This window comes from Lissotriton vulgaris, chromosome 5 (assembly GCF_964263255.1).
Source record: "Lissotriton vulgaris chromosome 5, aLisVul1.2, whole genome shotgun sequence".
Lineage (NCBI taxonomy): Eukaryota > Metazoa > Chordata > Amphibia > Caudata > Salamandridae > Lissotriton > Lissotriton vulgaris.
Genome location: NC_141693.1, coordinates 901893862 through 901911338, shown reverse-complemented (window position 1 = coordinate 901911338; position 17477 = coordinate 901893862). Strand labels below are relative to the sequence as shown.

Below are 17477 nucleotides of genomic sequence, written 5' to 3'. Positions count from 1 at the left end.
GCACTATTCTGTGAGAAATTGTGGCACGCGGGGGCTCAACTGCTTCATACTTAAACTGAGTTTGCTACCCGAGAAAGTGTATTTTTCGGTTTTCAGATAATCTCACTTTTGCATATACCTCCCTGACTAGTCAAGCCTCAGTCTCTGTCCTGTAGTGTCAGCAGGAAGGAGCGATGTGGCAATTTGAACTTGGCTACCTCTCAACATGTGGAAGTGATCGCCCAAAGGATGAATTGATCTAGAAGGGGACATGAGCTGCCGACCACACCTTTGTCTGGCCTACTACAGAAGGCCTCAGTAGTGCTTTGGAGGAGCCCTGCCATACACATTATCTCATGCCCCCTCCAGCCGCCATCTTATGTACCACTCAAACAGGAGATCCATAACGGATTCCTGGGACCCTCAATCAAGTACACCACATATGCCCTATGCTGATACTACTACGCATACATGAGTTAAACATAGAATCAACATCAAATTCCCCATATGTAAGTAGCGAAGGACTCGGTTGAATAAGACAGGTAGACAATTTTAAGCAGGATAGGCCAGTAAGCTACTCTCATTTTGCCGGAACAAGGTTAAATGTCCCATCCTGCAGGTATGATCAGTCTCTGTCACCACTGCAAATCCTCTCCAGCCCATAGGGCTGATAAGTTCTGCCTAGCAAAGGGAGACCCGCATTTTGTGTCCCTCAAACCACGGAGCCCAGCTTCTGGTTTCATTCCATGTCGTTGTAGACCTGCAATCGGGAATTTTCCATCTCCTATGTGGAGTCCTACAGGGTTCGGCCTTGTCTCCAACATTATTTAATCTATATGTCAGTCCCCTGGCTTGGGAAAACAAAGAGCATGGCAAAATGTTGGTGTCTGACGCTGACGACTCTCAAGTAGAGGTCTCTGTGACACAAAGTGTGGGATTAACAGCCGATCGGTTCCGTAAGTGCCCCACAGATGTAATGGCGTGGATGAATTCGAACTTTTTAAAGATGAATACAGAAAAAACCAAGGGCCTAGAGTTTGGGCAACTACCTTCAGTATGGAGTCTGGTGGCCTCCCGAGGCAGGCATTTGTCCAGTCCCTGTGCCCAAAGCCAGGAACCTGGGATTTGTGCTTGACAAGTACCTCAAACTTTCCTCGCAAATAAATCTAGTGTCCTCTGCATGTTTTTTCACACTAAAAATCCTGCTGAAAATTCTGCCCTTCGTTCCTTTTTGTCAATTCGGAAAACAGTGGTCAGAGCTCTGGTTTTGTCCAGAATGGATTATTGTAATGCCCTATATTTAGGAGTTGTCAAGGGACAGATCAAAAAACTTCAATTGCTTCAGAATGCAGCGGCTCAGGTTCTACTTGGTTTACTTAAGTACCACCTGACGTCAGCGGTGATTAAGGAGCTACATTGGCTCCCAGTCCATAAGAGAGTGAACTTTAAAGCCCTATGCCTACTGCACAAGGCTATATATACGGAGGAGGGGCTGCAGACATTCAAACCTTGTTTTCTGTATACCATCCCCAACGCTCTTTCAGGTCTGCCAATACAGGATAGGTTTGTGTCCCTAGAATTAAAAGAGATGGGGAGGAACGGGTTTCTCTTACCAAGCATCCATCTTATGGAACTCCCTCCCTGTGACAATCAGGTTAGAATCCAATAAGACCTTTTTCAGGAAAATGATAAAGACCTGGCTCTTTTCAAGGTCTTAATATCTGTTGTTGTCTGCATCATATTCACCCAGCGCCAGGACGCCGCGGCATAAGTGCGCTTTATAAGCTCGTCAGTCAGTCAGTCAAGCACGATTGTGTGCGTTGAGGCCAAAAGAAAATCCAACATAATCAGACTTGCTACACAGGGAACTCGGGCCGAATACAGATGCTCTCCATAGCCGTGCTGAAACCTTTTCCCTCCCAACACTACATATTAAACTATTGATGGTTAACCATGCAGAATTGGATTGTTTCCACAAAATGTTACACACTGATGACACAAATAACATAACAAAAGGTGAACAAAACGCCATCTGCAATCTAGGTATTAGTGGCAAAGCATTTTCAGTTCTAGATGGGTGCTCATACGGACTTATATTATAACAATATGATTAAATCACAGGAAACAAGTAGGCAAACCTGTATTAAAGTGCTTAAATTCAGGAAAGCCAGAATAGGAGGTAGTGTTTGCAGTTCTGACAGCGAAAGCATGGCGCGCACTTTCCTTCTCGTTCAGAGCGGAAAACTCCCTGATGCCTTTCAGAAAAGCTTTCAAAACGTTTTTATTTTAATCATTCCGGCTCAGATGTATCCAGATCTCAGCATCAGCGACAGGAAACCTTAGGGTATTTGCATGCTTAATAAAACCTAAGCTAAGCGAATCCATTCAACAATGTGGAAATATGCAGCAAAATGTGCAAATGTGCACCCTAATGCATAATATAATACCATTGTTAAGTGTGGGGAGGGGTCTGGTTTCAGATTTCCAACTAGTTTAAGCTAATTTAATAATTTAATATAATTCCATGGGGTACAAATGAAACAAACTATGTTATACAAACTACAAATGTGTAAAGTATACAACACAATTTTTCAAATGTTGGTTGCTCCTGGTCAGTTCAGTCATTTCTGACTTGTAAATGGCTTATCTACTATGTTGTGTTTTAAGTAGTTTTCAGCACTAGGATGGCATGCATAGCAGGGATTTTTATGGGTAAATTAGAATAACTACTTTGGCATTTGTTACGTAACAAATAATTTCTAATACCTTTTTTCTTCTTTTTTTTTTAGAACAATGTTTTAGAGTTGTGGTCTTTGTTTGACTTCCTTATGCCTGGATTTCTGGGTACAGAACGCCAGTTTGCAGCTAGATATGGAAAACCAATTTTAGCGAGTAGGGATGCTCGAAGCTCCTCACGGGACCAGGAGGCAGGTATGTGTTTTTGTTTTTTTAACTAGGATGCATTGAAAAATAAATATGCACTAGTTGTCAAATCAAACAATATTTGTTCTTGTATCCAGTAAACGGGCACGGAAATCAGCGGGGGGACGGGGGAAATCGAAAACATCACATCTGGACTTTGGCAAGAGCAAGACTAACTCTATTACATTGACCAAGAACACGGAGTTAGCCCCACCACCCAAGCTCTTAAAGCCCAGCACAATCCCCCTCTCCAAAGAGTCAGAGGCCAATACACCGAATACTAACCACCCTCTCTTTGCAAAGGGGAGTATCGAATTTTTACTCCGCTCCCTCCTGCAGCCTATCACTGATAGTCTCAAAAAAATTGAGATCAGGCTTACCTTACTAGAGTCTTCTCTTACCACTCTTAACTCTCTAGTAAGTAAACAGACAAAACCAGCGGGAACCCAGTCCCTGGGCGGGGGATCCACTTCAACAGAAACTGCAGCTAATGCTAGCAAAGCCCCACTTAAAAGTAAATCACCATCTGCCCCCCTGCAACCCCTTATGTCTGTGCAACTCCAAGTACAGCATAATAATCCAGGCAACAGACCTATTCATCCAGCGGTTCTAGCTCCGCATAGCTCACAAACGGAGCCCACTGGAACAAACCAAGACCAGGTCATTGATCTTCCACCAACACCAGGCTGCCCAACTCCCAGACCACGGAGGCCAGATCTCCCACCCGAGGCCAATAGATTAGTGGTGGTCTTAGCAGGTGCCCCCCATCTAAGATTAGGAGAACATGAGGACTATCAATCCCTCAAGAAGAAGGTAATTAAATGGTTAAACTGGAACCGACCCCTGCCTTCTCACTTTAACAATGAAATCATTATGGTGAGGAGGGTGCCATGGCTGGGGAAGACCAGGAAAACCATAGTGGGGGATTGTATCATGGTAACCTTTAAAGACCCAGGCACGGTTCGACACATCTGTGAAGGAATGAACCGATCCCTTGATTCCACGATACAAACCCTCCCAGTATCCTTTTTCTTCCCTCCTATCCCTAGGCACCAGGCTCAAACCTATGACAATTGGACAAGGGTGGACTATAGACGCAACCATAAAGGCTCAATCCATCGCCCATACCACCAACCACCGGATACACCCTTCTGCGACTTCAATCGCTTTAACTGTCTCAATGGGCTAGATGGGGTCGACTGACTGACCACCAATAATTCCACACCAGGGGAACCTGACTTCCGTGGCCCTTCGGACCCCCAGATGAGGACCCCCGTTGTAACCCCTGGCCTACTAAATGACTCACTCACCCTAGAACATGGCCAAATTGAGCTATTTAACTCTGCCACTGATGGAGAAGCTACTGAAGAGCGAATAGCTGTAGTTCCCCCCCCCAATGAAATGGGGGAGCCTGGATCCCTGGACTCACATCTTCCCCTTGCCGTAACACCCCCAACCACAGAACATTTGAGGATAATTTCCTGGAACATCGCGGGACTAACCAACAAGCTGGAAGACCCCACATGGGGAAACTACATAGAAACTGGCGACGTATGTATGTTCCAGGAAACCTGGGCCAGAGAGGACTGTGAGTATCCAGGGTATGCATCCTTTTATATCCCAGCCAGGTGGGAAGGCAAAGGCCGACCCTCAGGGGGTCTTACGACATGGGTAGCTGCACATCTGGGTTGTGTGGCTACAAGGCTCCCATGCGGCTCCGATGATATCCTCGCGGTCACACTGACATGGCCAAACAAAGTCACCCTCCTTCTGGTCAATATCTATTCCAGGCCAATGGGAAAGGCAAAAGAATCACCGGCTTTTAATGAACTGTCAAACTTTTTATCTGAACTGCCAATTGATTCCTTCTACGTGGTGGGTGGAGATTTTAACTCCCACTTTGAGCCACTTCCCGGGCTCCAGGAAGGTTTTTTATCAGAAGAAGAGGAGAGGTGGGCTGTACCAGGGGCTGATGTGACACCACCAAAAGCTTGGACCCCGTTAGCATTACAAATTATGGCTCTCACGCTAAGGTATGGTCTTAGAGCTTGCAATGGGCGAACTACTTCGGACACACCAGGCAAAACCACCTATAATCGTCTAGGAAGGGAGTCACACCTAGACTATATTTTGATCCAACTGTCGAGGTGGCCACTAATACAGGATTTCAGGGTTACCACCAGGGGGGATAGTGACCACAACGCACTTGAGTTAGACCTCGCCCACCCAGCACCGCAAGGTCTAGCGACCCAAGAGGTAGGGAATCATCTCTCTCTCCTTATAGATAACACCAGGAGAAGAATTAAGTGGGAGCAGATGGTCACAAACAAGGATAAAATCCCTCAGCTTTATAAAGAGATCACCCCAATCCTAGAAATTGTTGGGGCCCTCGATAGTGTGGCTAACCAAACGGACATAAGGTGTAAATTGTCTGACGTCCACAAAACACTCATAAAAGCGGTGGTACCCCATCTGACGTGTAAAACACAAAAGTTAAAAGCGAGGCCCATAGGCAAAACACAATGGTACAACAAAGCCTGCAGACGAGCTAAATCAGAACTGCTTGGAGTTATTAAGGAGGGCATGGGAGGGGACCACCTCAAGCAGTGTAGACAAGCTTATAAGAAGCTTCTCATACAAGCTAGGATAGAATGGGAGGAAAGTCAGTGGGAAGTGCTCACAAAGGCCCTAGCAGTTCAAGACCAACAACTGTTCTGGAGAATAGTGAATGGGGGATCGGGGAGTCTTCGTTCGGCAGTGGAGCCTAACATAGCGCCGGGAGTGTGGCAGGCCCACTTCGAGTCGCTATATAGTGCCGAACCTGGAGAAATTCCTGCGAGAATTGAAACAGTGACCCAGGGCTTGCAGGCGGACCAAATAACACTGAGTGAGGTAACAGCTGCAATCTCAGGCTTGGCTGCGGGGAAGGCGCCGGGGCTGGACGGCCTGCCGGGAGACCTGTACAAGCAGGAGCCCACCGTCTGGGCGCCTTACCTCGTAACCCTTTTTAATGGTGTCCTTAGTGGGATGGAAATCCCTAGTACTTGGCTGGGGGCTGAGGTGGTCCCGATTTTTAAAAAGGGATCTCCCCTGCTCCCAGCCAACTACAGACCAATTAGCCTGATAGATGTAGCACAGAAGCTGTTTGGAAGGGTCCTCCTGAACAGGTTACAGGAATGGATCGAGGAGGTGGGCGCCCTCAGCCCATACCAAGCAGGCTTCAGGAAGGGGATATCAACTGTGGACCAAGTTTTCAGATTAAATCTGATTTACTGGAGGACAGCCAGGTTTGAAGGCGGTAGTTTGTACACGATTTTCGTGGACTTAAAAGCCGCCTTCGACCTTGTGCCGAGGGGCAAACTTTGGGCCATTTTAGCAGAGATGGGTGTTCCACCAGATATCCTACTGACTCTGCAGAGGCTGCATCACAATAATTACGCCCAGGTGAGATGTGGGAGGTCGGGAGAGCTAACAGACAGATTCCCCGTGGGCAGAGGGGTGAGACAGGGATGTGTGCTGGCGCCGACCCTGTTTTGCCTCTTCGTCAACGGGGTAATCGCCCATCTAAATGCCACCGACCACACAGATGCCCCCAAGCTGAATGGCAATAGTGTACCCGCAATAATGTTTGCGGACGATACACTATTGGTATCCAAAACACCCATGGGCATTCAAAAGATACTGGACGCATTTGTGACCTTCTGCCAGGATAGAGGGTTGGAAATCAATGCCTCAAAAACGAAATACATGGTATTGAACCCAAAAACCAAGCAGCGCCCAAACCCCCTTCTAGGTCAAGCTAGACTGGAACGAGTTGACACGTTCGAATACCTCGGGGTGACACTATCTGAAAACATGACCTGGGAGAGCCATCAAATCAGGGCAAACCTTAAGCTAGTTCAAACTACTGGGGGAATCTCCCGAATGATGACTGGTGCAACCTACCGCCCTCTGGGGGCCCTAATCCAGATATACAAAGCACAGGCTAGGGGAGCTATTCTATACGGGGCTGAATTGTGGGGGCACATCCAATGCCGGAATTTGTCACATACAGAAAATAGGTTTTTAAGGCAAATTACCGCACTTCCTCCCAGTACACCCCTTCTCCCCCTGAGGCTTGACTTAGGGATACGACCCCTTGCCGACGAGATAAGCTTAAGACCCATTGCCTTCTGGCGCAGGCTATGGAGCAGCGATAATCTCGCCGACTACAGGGCGGAACTAGTCGAACTATTGAAACATCCAAAGGTGCTCAGTATCCCCTGGGTCCAAAACATTCAGTCAGTTTGCATTGATATGGGGCTCCCCGAACTGTGGACTGAACCAGCACATACAGCACCAAGAATTTCCAAGACACAATTGGCGAAGCTGTACCACGAGCATAAAAGGGTAAGGATTATAGCTACCCAGACGGAGGGGTCCCTATCCTCTACATTCTTGCAAACCAAGGATCTGTATGCATTCGAGAAAACTTTGGACCCTGTTTTCCCCATATTCTCCAGGAAGCTATTCCTCCAGTGGAGATACAGCACACTCCCACTACGGTCCTTTTGCAGCACATGGTCTAAAACCCCGTCCACCAAATTCTGTCCTGTTTGTGCCGACAAAGAGGAGAACGACTTGCACGTGATCTTCTTTTGCCCAGCATACAGGGCAGCAAGAAGATACTGGCTACTGCCTTTGATTAAAAATCTGGGTGGAAGAGAATATGGACCAATGTATAGGATCTTGAAAAGTGATGCCTCCGGCCCTATTGTATTTGCACTCTCCAAATTTTTTATGAATGTGTGGCACACGCGTAGTCGTCTTTTAAAATCTGTTGGGTAAGAGTGCAGAATTGCTACATCCTTTTTTTTTTTTTTTTAAACAGTCACCTGTATTGTCTGGCTTTGATTTTAAAATTACGCTTTGATGGTTTATGATTGTGTCACAATTTATGCGAATGTATTGTACATGTTTCTTTTATGACCGCATGGTCGAAATAAAGATTTGAAATGAAATGAATGTTCTTGTATCATCATTCTCAGATTTGTTAATTTGTGGAATTACTCTACTGTTGAAACAATACTTGATTGATTGATGGGAATTTTTCCCTATTACAGCAGCGTAAAGTTCCTGTCTTTAAATTTCGAAGAGAACAAAAATGTTGTATTTGTTTAGATCTTTTTGGCAAGGATTCCTCAAATGTTGAATACATCTAAGGTTTCCAGACCATCCATACTGGGACTTGCATCTTTGGGTAACTTATCAACATTACATTTGTTTAATTCTTACTTTTCTGATCAGAGACATCTAGCCTCAGAACCCTTACCTTTGAATTTCCCAGGCATCAGACTGGATCCAGAAGATTTTTCTTATAGCAGTCTCCCTGTACGCCAGTAGATGGCATCAGTGGGCTCCACGTGACGTCTGAGTCACCTATATGGGCGCCACCTCGGCGAACTGATGCCAGTTCTTTCTGCGTCAGCCAAGCGCTGATCCGTGAAGAGAACTACCATCTTTCACTTTTGACAAGATTTAGTTTTTTTAAACTTAATGTTGACCCCCCTTTTTCTACGGTGTGTAGGAAGATCATGTTTAAGAAGACTTAAGGTGTCAAACCTTGCGCCACCTGTCACTGTGACATGTCAGTGATAGACCCGCATTAGGTTTGCTTGTAGTGACAGGAGCACGACCAAGACTTCAAGTCGTGCTCCAACTGCGGGCAATGGCTCCCTAAGGCACAGCTTTCCAAACTTTTCATGTTTCTGACACTTTTTGGAGATGCATAATTTTGGGACATGGTAAGGCAGTGTAGCGAACAAGCGTAGCGAGCAAACCCGAACCACCTAAGAGGGATTCGGGGGGGGGGGTTCACTCACTCTGTCTGTCTCCCTCCCTCTCTCTCTCCCTCCCTCCCTCCCTCCCTCTCTCTCTCTCTCTCCCTCCCTCCCTCTCTCTCTCTCCCTCTCTCTCTCTCCCTCCCTCTCTCTCTCTCTCTCCCTCTCTCTCTCTTTCTCTATCTCTCTCACTGTCTCTCTATCTCTCTCACTGTCTCAGTCTTTCTGTTTTCCTCCCTCTGTCTCCTTCTCTCCCTCCCTCTGCCTGCCTCGATCCCTCTGTCTCCCTCCCTCTGTCGCCCTCCTCCCTCTCTCTTTCTCCCTCTGTCTCTCTTCCTCCCTCTGTCTCTCTTCCTCCCTCTGTCTGTCTCCCTCTGTCTGTCTCTCTCTGTCTCCCTCTCTCTGTCTCCCTCCCCCTGTCTCCCTCCCCCTGTCTCCCTCCCCCTGTCTCCCTCCCCCTGTCTCCCTCCCCCTGTCTCCCTCCCCCTGTCTCCCTCCCCCTGTCTCCCTCCCCCCCTCCCTCCCTCTGTCTCCCTCCCTCTGTCTGTCTCCCTCCCTCTCCTTCTGTCTGTCTCCCTCCCTCTCCTTCTGTCTGTCTCCCTCCCTCTCCCTCTGTCTGTCTCCCTCCCTCTCCCTCTGTCTGTCTACCTCCCTCTCCCTCTGTCTGTCTACCTCCCTCTCCCCCGTCTCCCTCCCCCTGTCTCCCTCCCTCTGTCTCCCTCCCTCCCTCCCTCTGTCCATCTCTCCTTCTGTCTCCCTCCCTCTCCTTCTGTCTGTCTCCCTCCCCCTCCCTCTGTCTGTCTCCCTCCCCCTCCCTCTGTCTGTCTCCCTCCCTCTCCCTCTGTCTGTCTCCCTCCCTCTCCCTCTGTCTGTCTCCCTCCCTCTCCCTCTGTCTGTCTCCCTCCCTCTCCCTCTGTCTGTCTCCCTCCCTCTCCCTCTGTCTGTCTCCCTCTCCCTCTGTCTGTCTCCCTCCCTCTCCCTCCCTCCCTCTCCCTCTGTCTGTCTCCCTCCCTCTGTCTCCCTGCCTACATTTGCATGCGTTAGGTTTTAGCGCTGCCTCAGATTCACACATTCTTGTAAATCTGGGGCAGCATCAAGAAGCAATGGGAAACACCCATTGCATGCGCCTTTAACAAAAGGGTACGTATTTACAAAGCAGCGTAAAGCCACAAAAAGTAGCTTAATGCCACTTTGTAAATATGAAGAGGGATTGCACCACCGGAATGTTGGTAAAAGTGGCGTTCCTGTGGCACAGTACCCTTGTAAATATACCCAAGAGTGCCTACAGCCTGAAAGATGTGAGACCTATTGTTTTTACCAATGTATGTTCTGCATTGATGATATTTTTTTTTTGTCAGATCAGGTCTGCCGCATAGCTTTAGTAATTAACAGTCGTTGTGTTGCAAGAGCTGATGGAAGTGAAAACTTGCTAAAATAGTTCTCGAGCCCACCAATGACCAAATATTCCTTGATAACAAATACAGGTTTACACAAACATTAGGCCTTAATCTCTATTTGGGAGTATAGAGGAGCATAGAGCAGCACTGCCACACTACAGAAAACCAGGACTAGCATTGGAGTTAATCTAGCTGTGATTTATTTGACCACTCTATCCTGTGTGTCAGATTACCATACAGTGTTGTGCCACCATACTAGGATTGCTTGCAGTGGTGATAGGCTGGAGAAAGTCCCGCAAGTTTACTACACCAGAGTTCATAGCCCTAGTTGAGTCATTAGAGTATGCTGTGTAGTCCTGAGCATAGATTGCATAGGTACAACTCATGGTGTTGGTCTTCTGGCATCTGTTAGGACTCCTGGGTCTGTAGTGGATTCCAATCAAAGGGTTAGTCTCACAGAGTAGATTTTTGTTCTGCCCTAATGCACGTCCTTGGTGATAAGGTAGTGCTTGATGCGAACACCGTTTACCATAGTATTGTAAATGCAGTGTTTTGGATGTAGTAAGAAAGTTTGTGCAAGGTTCTTGTGTTGCATTTTGTTGTTGTGGTGCGCTGTACGTTTTGTGCTATTGTCCTTTTGTGCTATTGTCCTTTTGTGCTGGATTATTGCATTGTGCTGCTGTTGTTCTGTACTGTTGTTGTATTGCATCATGTTTTGTTGTGTTGTACCTTGTTATGCTTATGTTGTGGTGACATTTTACTTTGTTACGTAATTATACTTTCTTCTATTGTTTTGAGAGGTCAACACATTCGATTACATTTCCAGTCAAAAGCAGTACATTCCGTTAAAGTTCAAATAGCAAAAAACTTGCCACACTATAAGATGGTAAAAACGGATCGAATATTTCAATCATTTGCAACACTATTCGGCCCAAAACTGTGCAACAGACCTGTTCTGAGCTGGCACTTTCATTGCTTCCTTTATGTTATATGCCCCTGAGGGTGACGGGAGCTTTCTTCAGAGGAAAGGCACCATAAGGTTACTGTACAATGAGGTATTGTTGGAAGATCACAATATTATTGTGTCCAGGTTTGTTGTAAAAAATGGGTAATGCATTTGCATTCTCCTTGATAGAGCACACTGATTCATCTACCAATCCTAAAATCAGAAAAATGGCACATAAAGAGCAGAGGGTGCCATATAATGTTGATGTCCCTGCTGGTTACAGTCAGGCCCCCCCCTTGAGCCACCAACACTGATGTCAGCCAGCAAAAACAGGACACTTCCCTCTCAGCCTGCGAATAGCGCTGCTGCTCCCTTAGACTATTTGCATTTTCCAGTATGTTGTGTGTTTTTGTTCTTTTTTAATGCAATATATTAATCATGTATTGTGAGGGCTATGAAAATAGTCGCCTTTAAGTAGCTGTATGAGTTCAGGATGTGGAAAGGCCACAATTTAGAACTGTGGCATTCAGGTCAAACGTAGTACGAATTCCTCTCGGTGCCTGCCATTAATACCGGTGTCATCCCGCAACACACCCACCATTTGCAGGCGACACAGTACTGTGTCGAGACACACAGTTTTGAAAGCTCTGCCCTAAGGCTTTGAGGGAGGGGTCCCTAAATCTGCTTGCGGCCCAGCAGGCAAGGCCACGCGGTCTCTTTGGAGGTCTCGGTCCCAGTCGAGGGGAAGCTCCCAAGTACTCTTCATCCCACTCACGATTATCTTTGGGACCTTCAGGTAAGAGGCACAAGAAGTCGAATCGTGTTTCGACTTCTCCCGATCCGTCAGCCGAAACGACGGGGAAGCCTGTTTTCGCATCCGCGCTGCCCCACTTTTCCGGGAGCAGGAGCGACCCCCACTCAATTTAAATAATTTTATGGTCATCCGTCTCAATTTTGAGCAGCCCGACCCCTCCAGCGTGCTTTTAGACCCCACAGGGTCAGTGGAGGCTCCATCAGGTTCTGCTCTGGCCCAGATGCAAATGTCTCCCACTGCATCTGGCTACGAATCTTGATTGGTGCCGGTCGTGCCATTGTGACCTTCCCTGATGCCAGTTGCGATGCTACTGGCGCTCACCAGTGACACCAGTCCTATTCTCATCCCCGACGACACAGAGCCGGAATCGCATCGACCAACACTGATTCTGGTGCCGATAGGACCAACTGGTCTTTTGTCGCTTCCTGACCCCTATTCTGGAGGGCTAGGATTGGGAGAAGAATGGGAGGGGTTGCTGGACCCTTTAGAAGACCTGTCTTATGAGAACATGGACTGGTATGAGGAGTTGGGTGAAGCCAGCGGTCTGGATACCTTCCCAGATACTGGCATGCTTTCTCCTGCTACAGAGGAGGGAGCAACTTATGCAGTGGTGGTGAGTGGGCCGCTTATGTCCTTGGCCTCCAGCTACCCTCCGTGGTGGTCAAAACTAGCATGTTGACGGAGGTGCTACAACCGGGAACTGCTTCTTTGGAATCCCTGCTCCCTTTTAATAAAACCCTCATGCACGTCCTTCAGGTAACGTGGTCAAAACCTAGCACAGGGGCTCCTGTGAACAAGTGGATCGCCCACAGGTACAGCCGTACCCTAGGGGACACAATGTTTCGCCCTACCCTCCCCACTCCAGAGAGTGTGGTCCAAGCTTCTACTCCTAAAGGCGCGTTCCCTGCAACTCCCCTGGACACGGAATCGAAGAGGCTGGACAGTTAAGGCACACATGTTTTCTTCTGCCAGCCTTGCTTTTCAGTTGGTGAACACCACATGCTTATTGGGCCGTTATTTCCACTCTGTGGGAAATGGTTTCGGAAGTGCTGCCACAGGCCACAGAAGAGGCCCGGGCGATCCTCCCCCAAGCCCTAACAGACGACAGAGATGCAGCAAAGTTTGCCATTTGATGTGGCTTAGATACGACCGATTCGCTGGACAGATCGGTTTCCAAGACAGTGGGTGTTAGATGCCACGCCTGTCGGAGAACATCTGGCTTTTCTGTGAATGTTCAGGCTTTGCTAATGGACATGCCCTTTGATGGCACCAGTCTCTTCAGAAACAAGGCAGACACAATGTTGGAGCACTCCATGGACTCGCGTGCCACGGCCAAGTCCTTGGGCCTCCCATTTACCACTCTTCTCCAGTCTGCCTTTCACTCCTTTTGTGGCTACAGAAGGGGCTTTCAACGCACCAGCCATACCCCAGCCACCGTCGTGCAAGTTCCAGAACCCCTGCCCGAACGGGGGCGTGGTTCTTTCCGACCCCATGGGTCAGGTAGCTAGAAGTTTGGTCAAGCCAAATCCTCCCCCCCCACACACTCCCCCCACACCCCTGTCTTGCCCTTCCAGGCCATGGGAAGTTGGTGGCAGGCTCCGCCATCACCTCCATCACTGACACAACATCCCTTTGGACAGGTGGGTTCTCCAGATTATCCGAAGGAGCTACTCCCTCCCCTTCAAGACTACTCCTCCCTCCATGCCTCCATCCTCCCACTAGCTGACTGACGATCCTCTGCTTGTGCTCCAGGAGGAAGTCATGGCTCTCGGCCAAGGGAGCCATAGAGAGGGTTCTGTCGCCAGAAGTAGGCTCGTGTTGCTATTCCCACTACTTTCTGTTTCCGAAAAAGGACAACGGTCTTCATCCTATCCTAGACCTCCGGGCCCTCAACTAATTCCGAAAAAAGGAAAAATTCAAGATGCTCATATTGGCTCAGGGCTTGTCTGCCCTGGAGACTGGATTGTAGTGTTGGACTTCCAGGACCCATATTTTCACATTCTTGTCCTGCCTGCCCACAGGCGTTACCTGTGATTCACATTGGACCACGAGTACTTTTAGTTCTCGGTGCTCCCCTTTGGTCTTACCAGCACCCCTCGGATGTTCACCAAGGTGATGGTAGTGGTTGCAGCTCTCACCTGACTCGCTCTCAGGCGCTCCCTTTCATCTGAGGTGTTCTGGACACAATGTGGTTTCGGGCCTATCCACCTGAACAGTGAGTATGGCATATCTGATAAAGACTACTAGCAGCAGATTTCTTAACGTAGAATATCCCCCAGGCGTGACACTGGATCCAGAAAACTTTCTTGCCCCGCATCCCTGCGTGCCGGGGGAGGAGGCGGTGCCACGCGACTCCACCCGACGTCCTCCGCGGGCCTGACGTCAGCCAGGTCACATAAGCCCCACCCTGGCGCACTGATGTCAGTTTTCTTCTTTTCCGCGTGCAACGCAGACCCGAATCGTGTATCACGGCCTGTTTCAACCCTCCCTTTTTTGCCTTGAGTGTTTTTTCTTGTGTACAGTGTCTGAATGCCTTCGGGCTTCAAAATGTGCTAGTCTTGCGCGCGCGCCAGATGTCTGTGACGGATCCTCACTCCATCTGCATATGGTGCTTGGGGAAGCACCACGACTCCACAGACTGTGAGGCGTGTCAACAACTGAAGCCGAAGTCCCGGCAGGAGTGCCGGATGAAACTCCTTTCGGCGCCCATGTCCAGGTCGGCATCGTCACTGTGTCCATCCCCCGTGGACGGCTTAAAGAACCGGCCCCCTTTTCTCCGACATCGTCCTTCTCCCAGGCCGCAAGAGCGTCGCACACCTGTTGGTAAGTGTTGCAGTTTGTCCCCGAAGGCTGGTCCCTGGCCTATTGGGGGCGTGGGTTCTACGCGGGTGGTCGCGCGTCGCCGCCCTATCTGGCATGGGGGCGACTAGACCCCAGATGGAGGCCTATGCGGCGGCCTTGCAGGCCTCGTTGGCTCCTCCTTCTCCGGGGATGTCTGCAGATCCCTTGCCGCATGCGACCTTTCGGGGTTCCCTCCTTCGGATCACGGCGCCTCTGCCTCACCGCAAACTCTTGCCGGGGTCCCTGTGGTGTTGCAGGAGGTTGCCTGGGCTCGGGGCGTGTCCCTGAGTCCTCCTCGGTCCTCTGGGCAGGCGGCGGCCTTGGCGACGCCACTCCGGCGCCGGCGGCTGCTGGCACTGGCGGCGCTGCCGGCTGCTGGCACTGGCGGCGCTGCCGGGGCTGGCTAGGGGTCGGGCATGTCCCCGGGTCCCTCTCGTCCCTCCACGCAGGCCGCTGCCTCGTTGGAGATCGAGTGGGTGCCGTTCCTTAGCCGCCCCGGTTCCGACACGGCCTCGGTCTCCTGCGCCGCGCTTTGTGGCGGAGGTCGTCCCAGCGTCTCCTTCAACGCCGGTCGGTATGGACCAGTCGCGGACTCTACGGCGCTGGGCCAGCATCGGGTAGTTGATTCATCTTCGGATGCCCCCTGTTCTCCAGAGGTTCGGTGGTTGATGGTCTCATCTTCTCGGGAGACGGGCACCGTGTCATGGCTTTTTCCCCAGCGTCTTCTAAGGACGGCTCTTCGCCGTCGCCCCAGTCTTCGCCAGAGAGGCCTCCGGTCCCCCATTCCTCGGTCTCCCCTCACCCTTTTCGGGCTTGGCCTTTCCTTCCTCCGGTTGGACTGTATCGGCCGCCTTAGCTTGCAGTCGTCGCCCACAGAGAAGCTGCTTTCACCATCGCGGGGACCTACAGAGGCAGGCGCTGCCTTCGCTCGAGCTGTTTCCACCGCTGCGGGGATTGCGCATGGGCGATCCAGCTGCCCATTTCCCTACGGATCATCTTTTGGAGGTCCTCCAGCAGGGTTCTGGTGGTCGGGAGCTGCTTCTTCCCTTCGAGGCGTCGGTCCACACTTCCATTTTGGGGGCGGCCCGGCTCGGGGGACCCGGTGCTCCAACAACTTCTGCACAGTCACCGGCCTGCGCCGCATGATCCTGTCTCTTTCCCTCCGCCCTCTACCAGGGGCCCTCTTTTGCAGACTGCCTTTCCTTCTCTGCCATCGGTGTTGGCTACCCCGTCACGGGAGGCCCGCTGGTTAGACTCCTGAGGGCGCAATATGTTCACCTCCACCAGCGCGGCCTTGCCTCTTCTCCTTGGAGTCTCTGGGTAGCTCTTCTTTCTTGGTGCTCCTCTGAGTGCCTCTGGGGCTTCTGGTGGAGGTCCTTGGTACTTGACTGGGCTCGGGGTGCTCTGGCCTCCCTTTGCCTTGTCCTGGTTTCCTCCTGCTGGGGAGGGCGGACCGCACTTTTTGCTCATCTTCCCACATCCCCTCTGGGACTGGTTGTCTGCTGAATGAGGGGATCTTTTTTGCCTGGGGGGGACAGGGCTCTGTTCCCTGTCCGGTTGACTCATCCCCTCTGGGCCCTGTATTGAGTCAAGGCTGGTGGGTCCTTTCGCATACCCTCCTTCCCTTTGGGTATGGCTAGGGTATCTATTCTACGTTAAGGAATCTGCGGCTATTAGTCTCTATCAGATGTACAAGTTACTTACCTTCGGTAACAATATATCTGGTAGAGACTATTCTAGATGCAGATTCCTTCACGACCCACCCTTCCTAATTGTTTCTGCGAGGACCCTCTGTTTGGGTTTCTGCAGTTGCCTCCCTCTGTGTACCTTGTCTTCTGTGGGTATCCTCTTCATTTTCTTCCGGTCAGGCTTCCCTCCAGTTGGTTTCTGTTCAGCGTGGGGGCCTACCTTGCTCTTTCCCTCTGTTGTTGGAGTTTCTGATCCCCACATCGTCTTCGTCGTGGGGAGGTTCTTTACCTGTGCTTGGCCTCCTATTCCCTTTCAGATGGCACTGTGGTCCGTGGATGGGTTTCCTGTCCTTGACTCCTCCTCCTTTCAGGAGGTATGCCCTTTGGCATGGTAATCTGGGGTTTGGTTTCTTTTGCTCCTCTGTCCCGGGGGTGTGACCCTTACCCTTGTGGTTGTAGTTGCAGACTTTCTTCCTCTTTTTCTCTCTTTCTGTTGAGGCGCTTTCACATGCTTGTGCCTTCAGGATGGCTCTAGCCTTGGCTTGCGGGTGGTTCCACTGAGTGGTAACTTTGCTGCTCTAGCCGTCTGGTGCTTTACTGCGACCCGGTGCTTTCGCCTTGGCTTGCACGAGTTGTTCCTTAGTGTGCTGCGCTGCTCCTTTTTCTACTCTGGCCCGCTGTTGTCGCCTTTTGGTGCCTTGGGGCTGTCAGAGGACTACTGACTCCACATCAACTTGTTGGAGCTTCGAGCACCCCGATTGGAATTGAAAGCCTTTCTACCGTAAATCAAAGGCAGGCTAGTTCAAGTGTTCAGACAACACCACCGCCATAAGGTACCGCAACAAACAGGGCGGAGTGGGGTTGTGGCATCTTTGTCAAGAGGCCCTGCGTCTCTGCATATGGATGGAACACCAGGGCATATCCATGGTGGTTTAACACATGGCAGGTTCCTTAAATGCCAGGGCGGACTAACTCAGCCATCGATGCCTAGCGGATCATGAGTGCTGTCTCCATCCAGAAGAGGCGCATGGTCTCTTTCAGAAGTGGGGAGCGCTTTAGTTGATCAGTTCG

At 50.1% G+C, this 17477-nt stretch overlaps 1 protein-coding gene across 2 annotated transcripts in view; it reads left to right on the top strand.

Moving 5' to 3' along the window:
* BTAF1 (B-TFIID TATA-box binding protein associated factor 1) overlaps positions 1–17477 on the top strand; it is a 1094445-nt gene that overhangs the window by 918759 nt on the left and 158209 nt on the right. For both annotated transcript variants that reach the window (XM_086922506.1, XM_086922505.1), the window contains exon 31: positions 2769–2910. In XM_086922506.1, coding sequence (XP_086778632.1) covers positions 2769–2910 — 142 coding nt within the window. The remainder of the gene's footprint in view (positions 1–2768; positions 2911–17477) is intronic.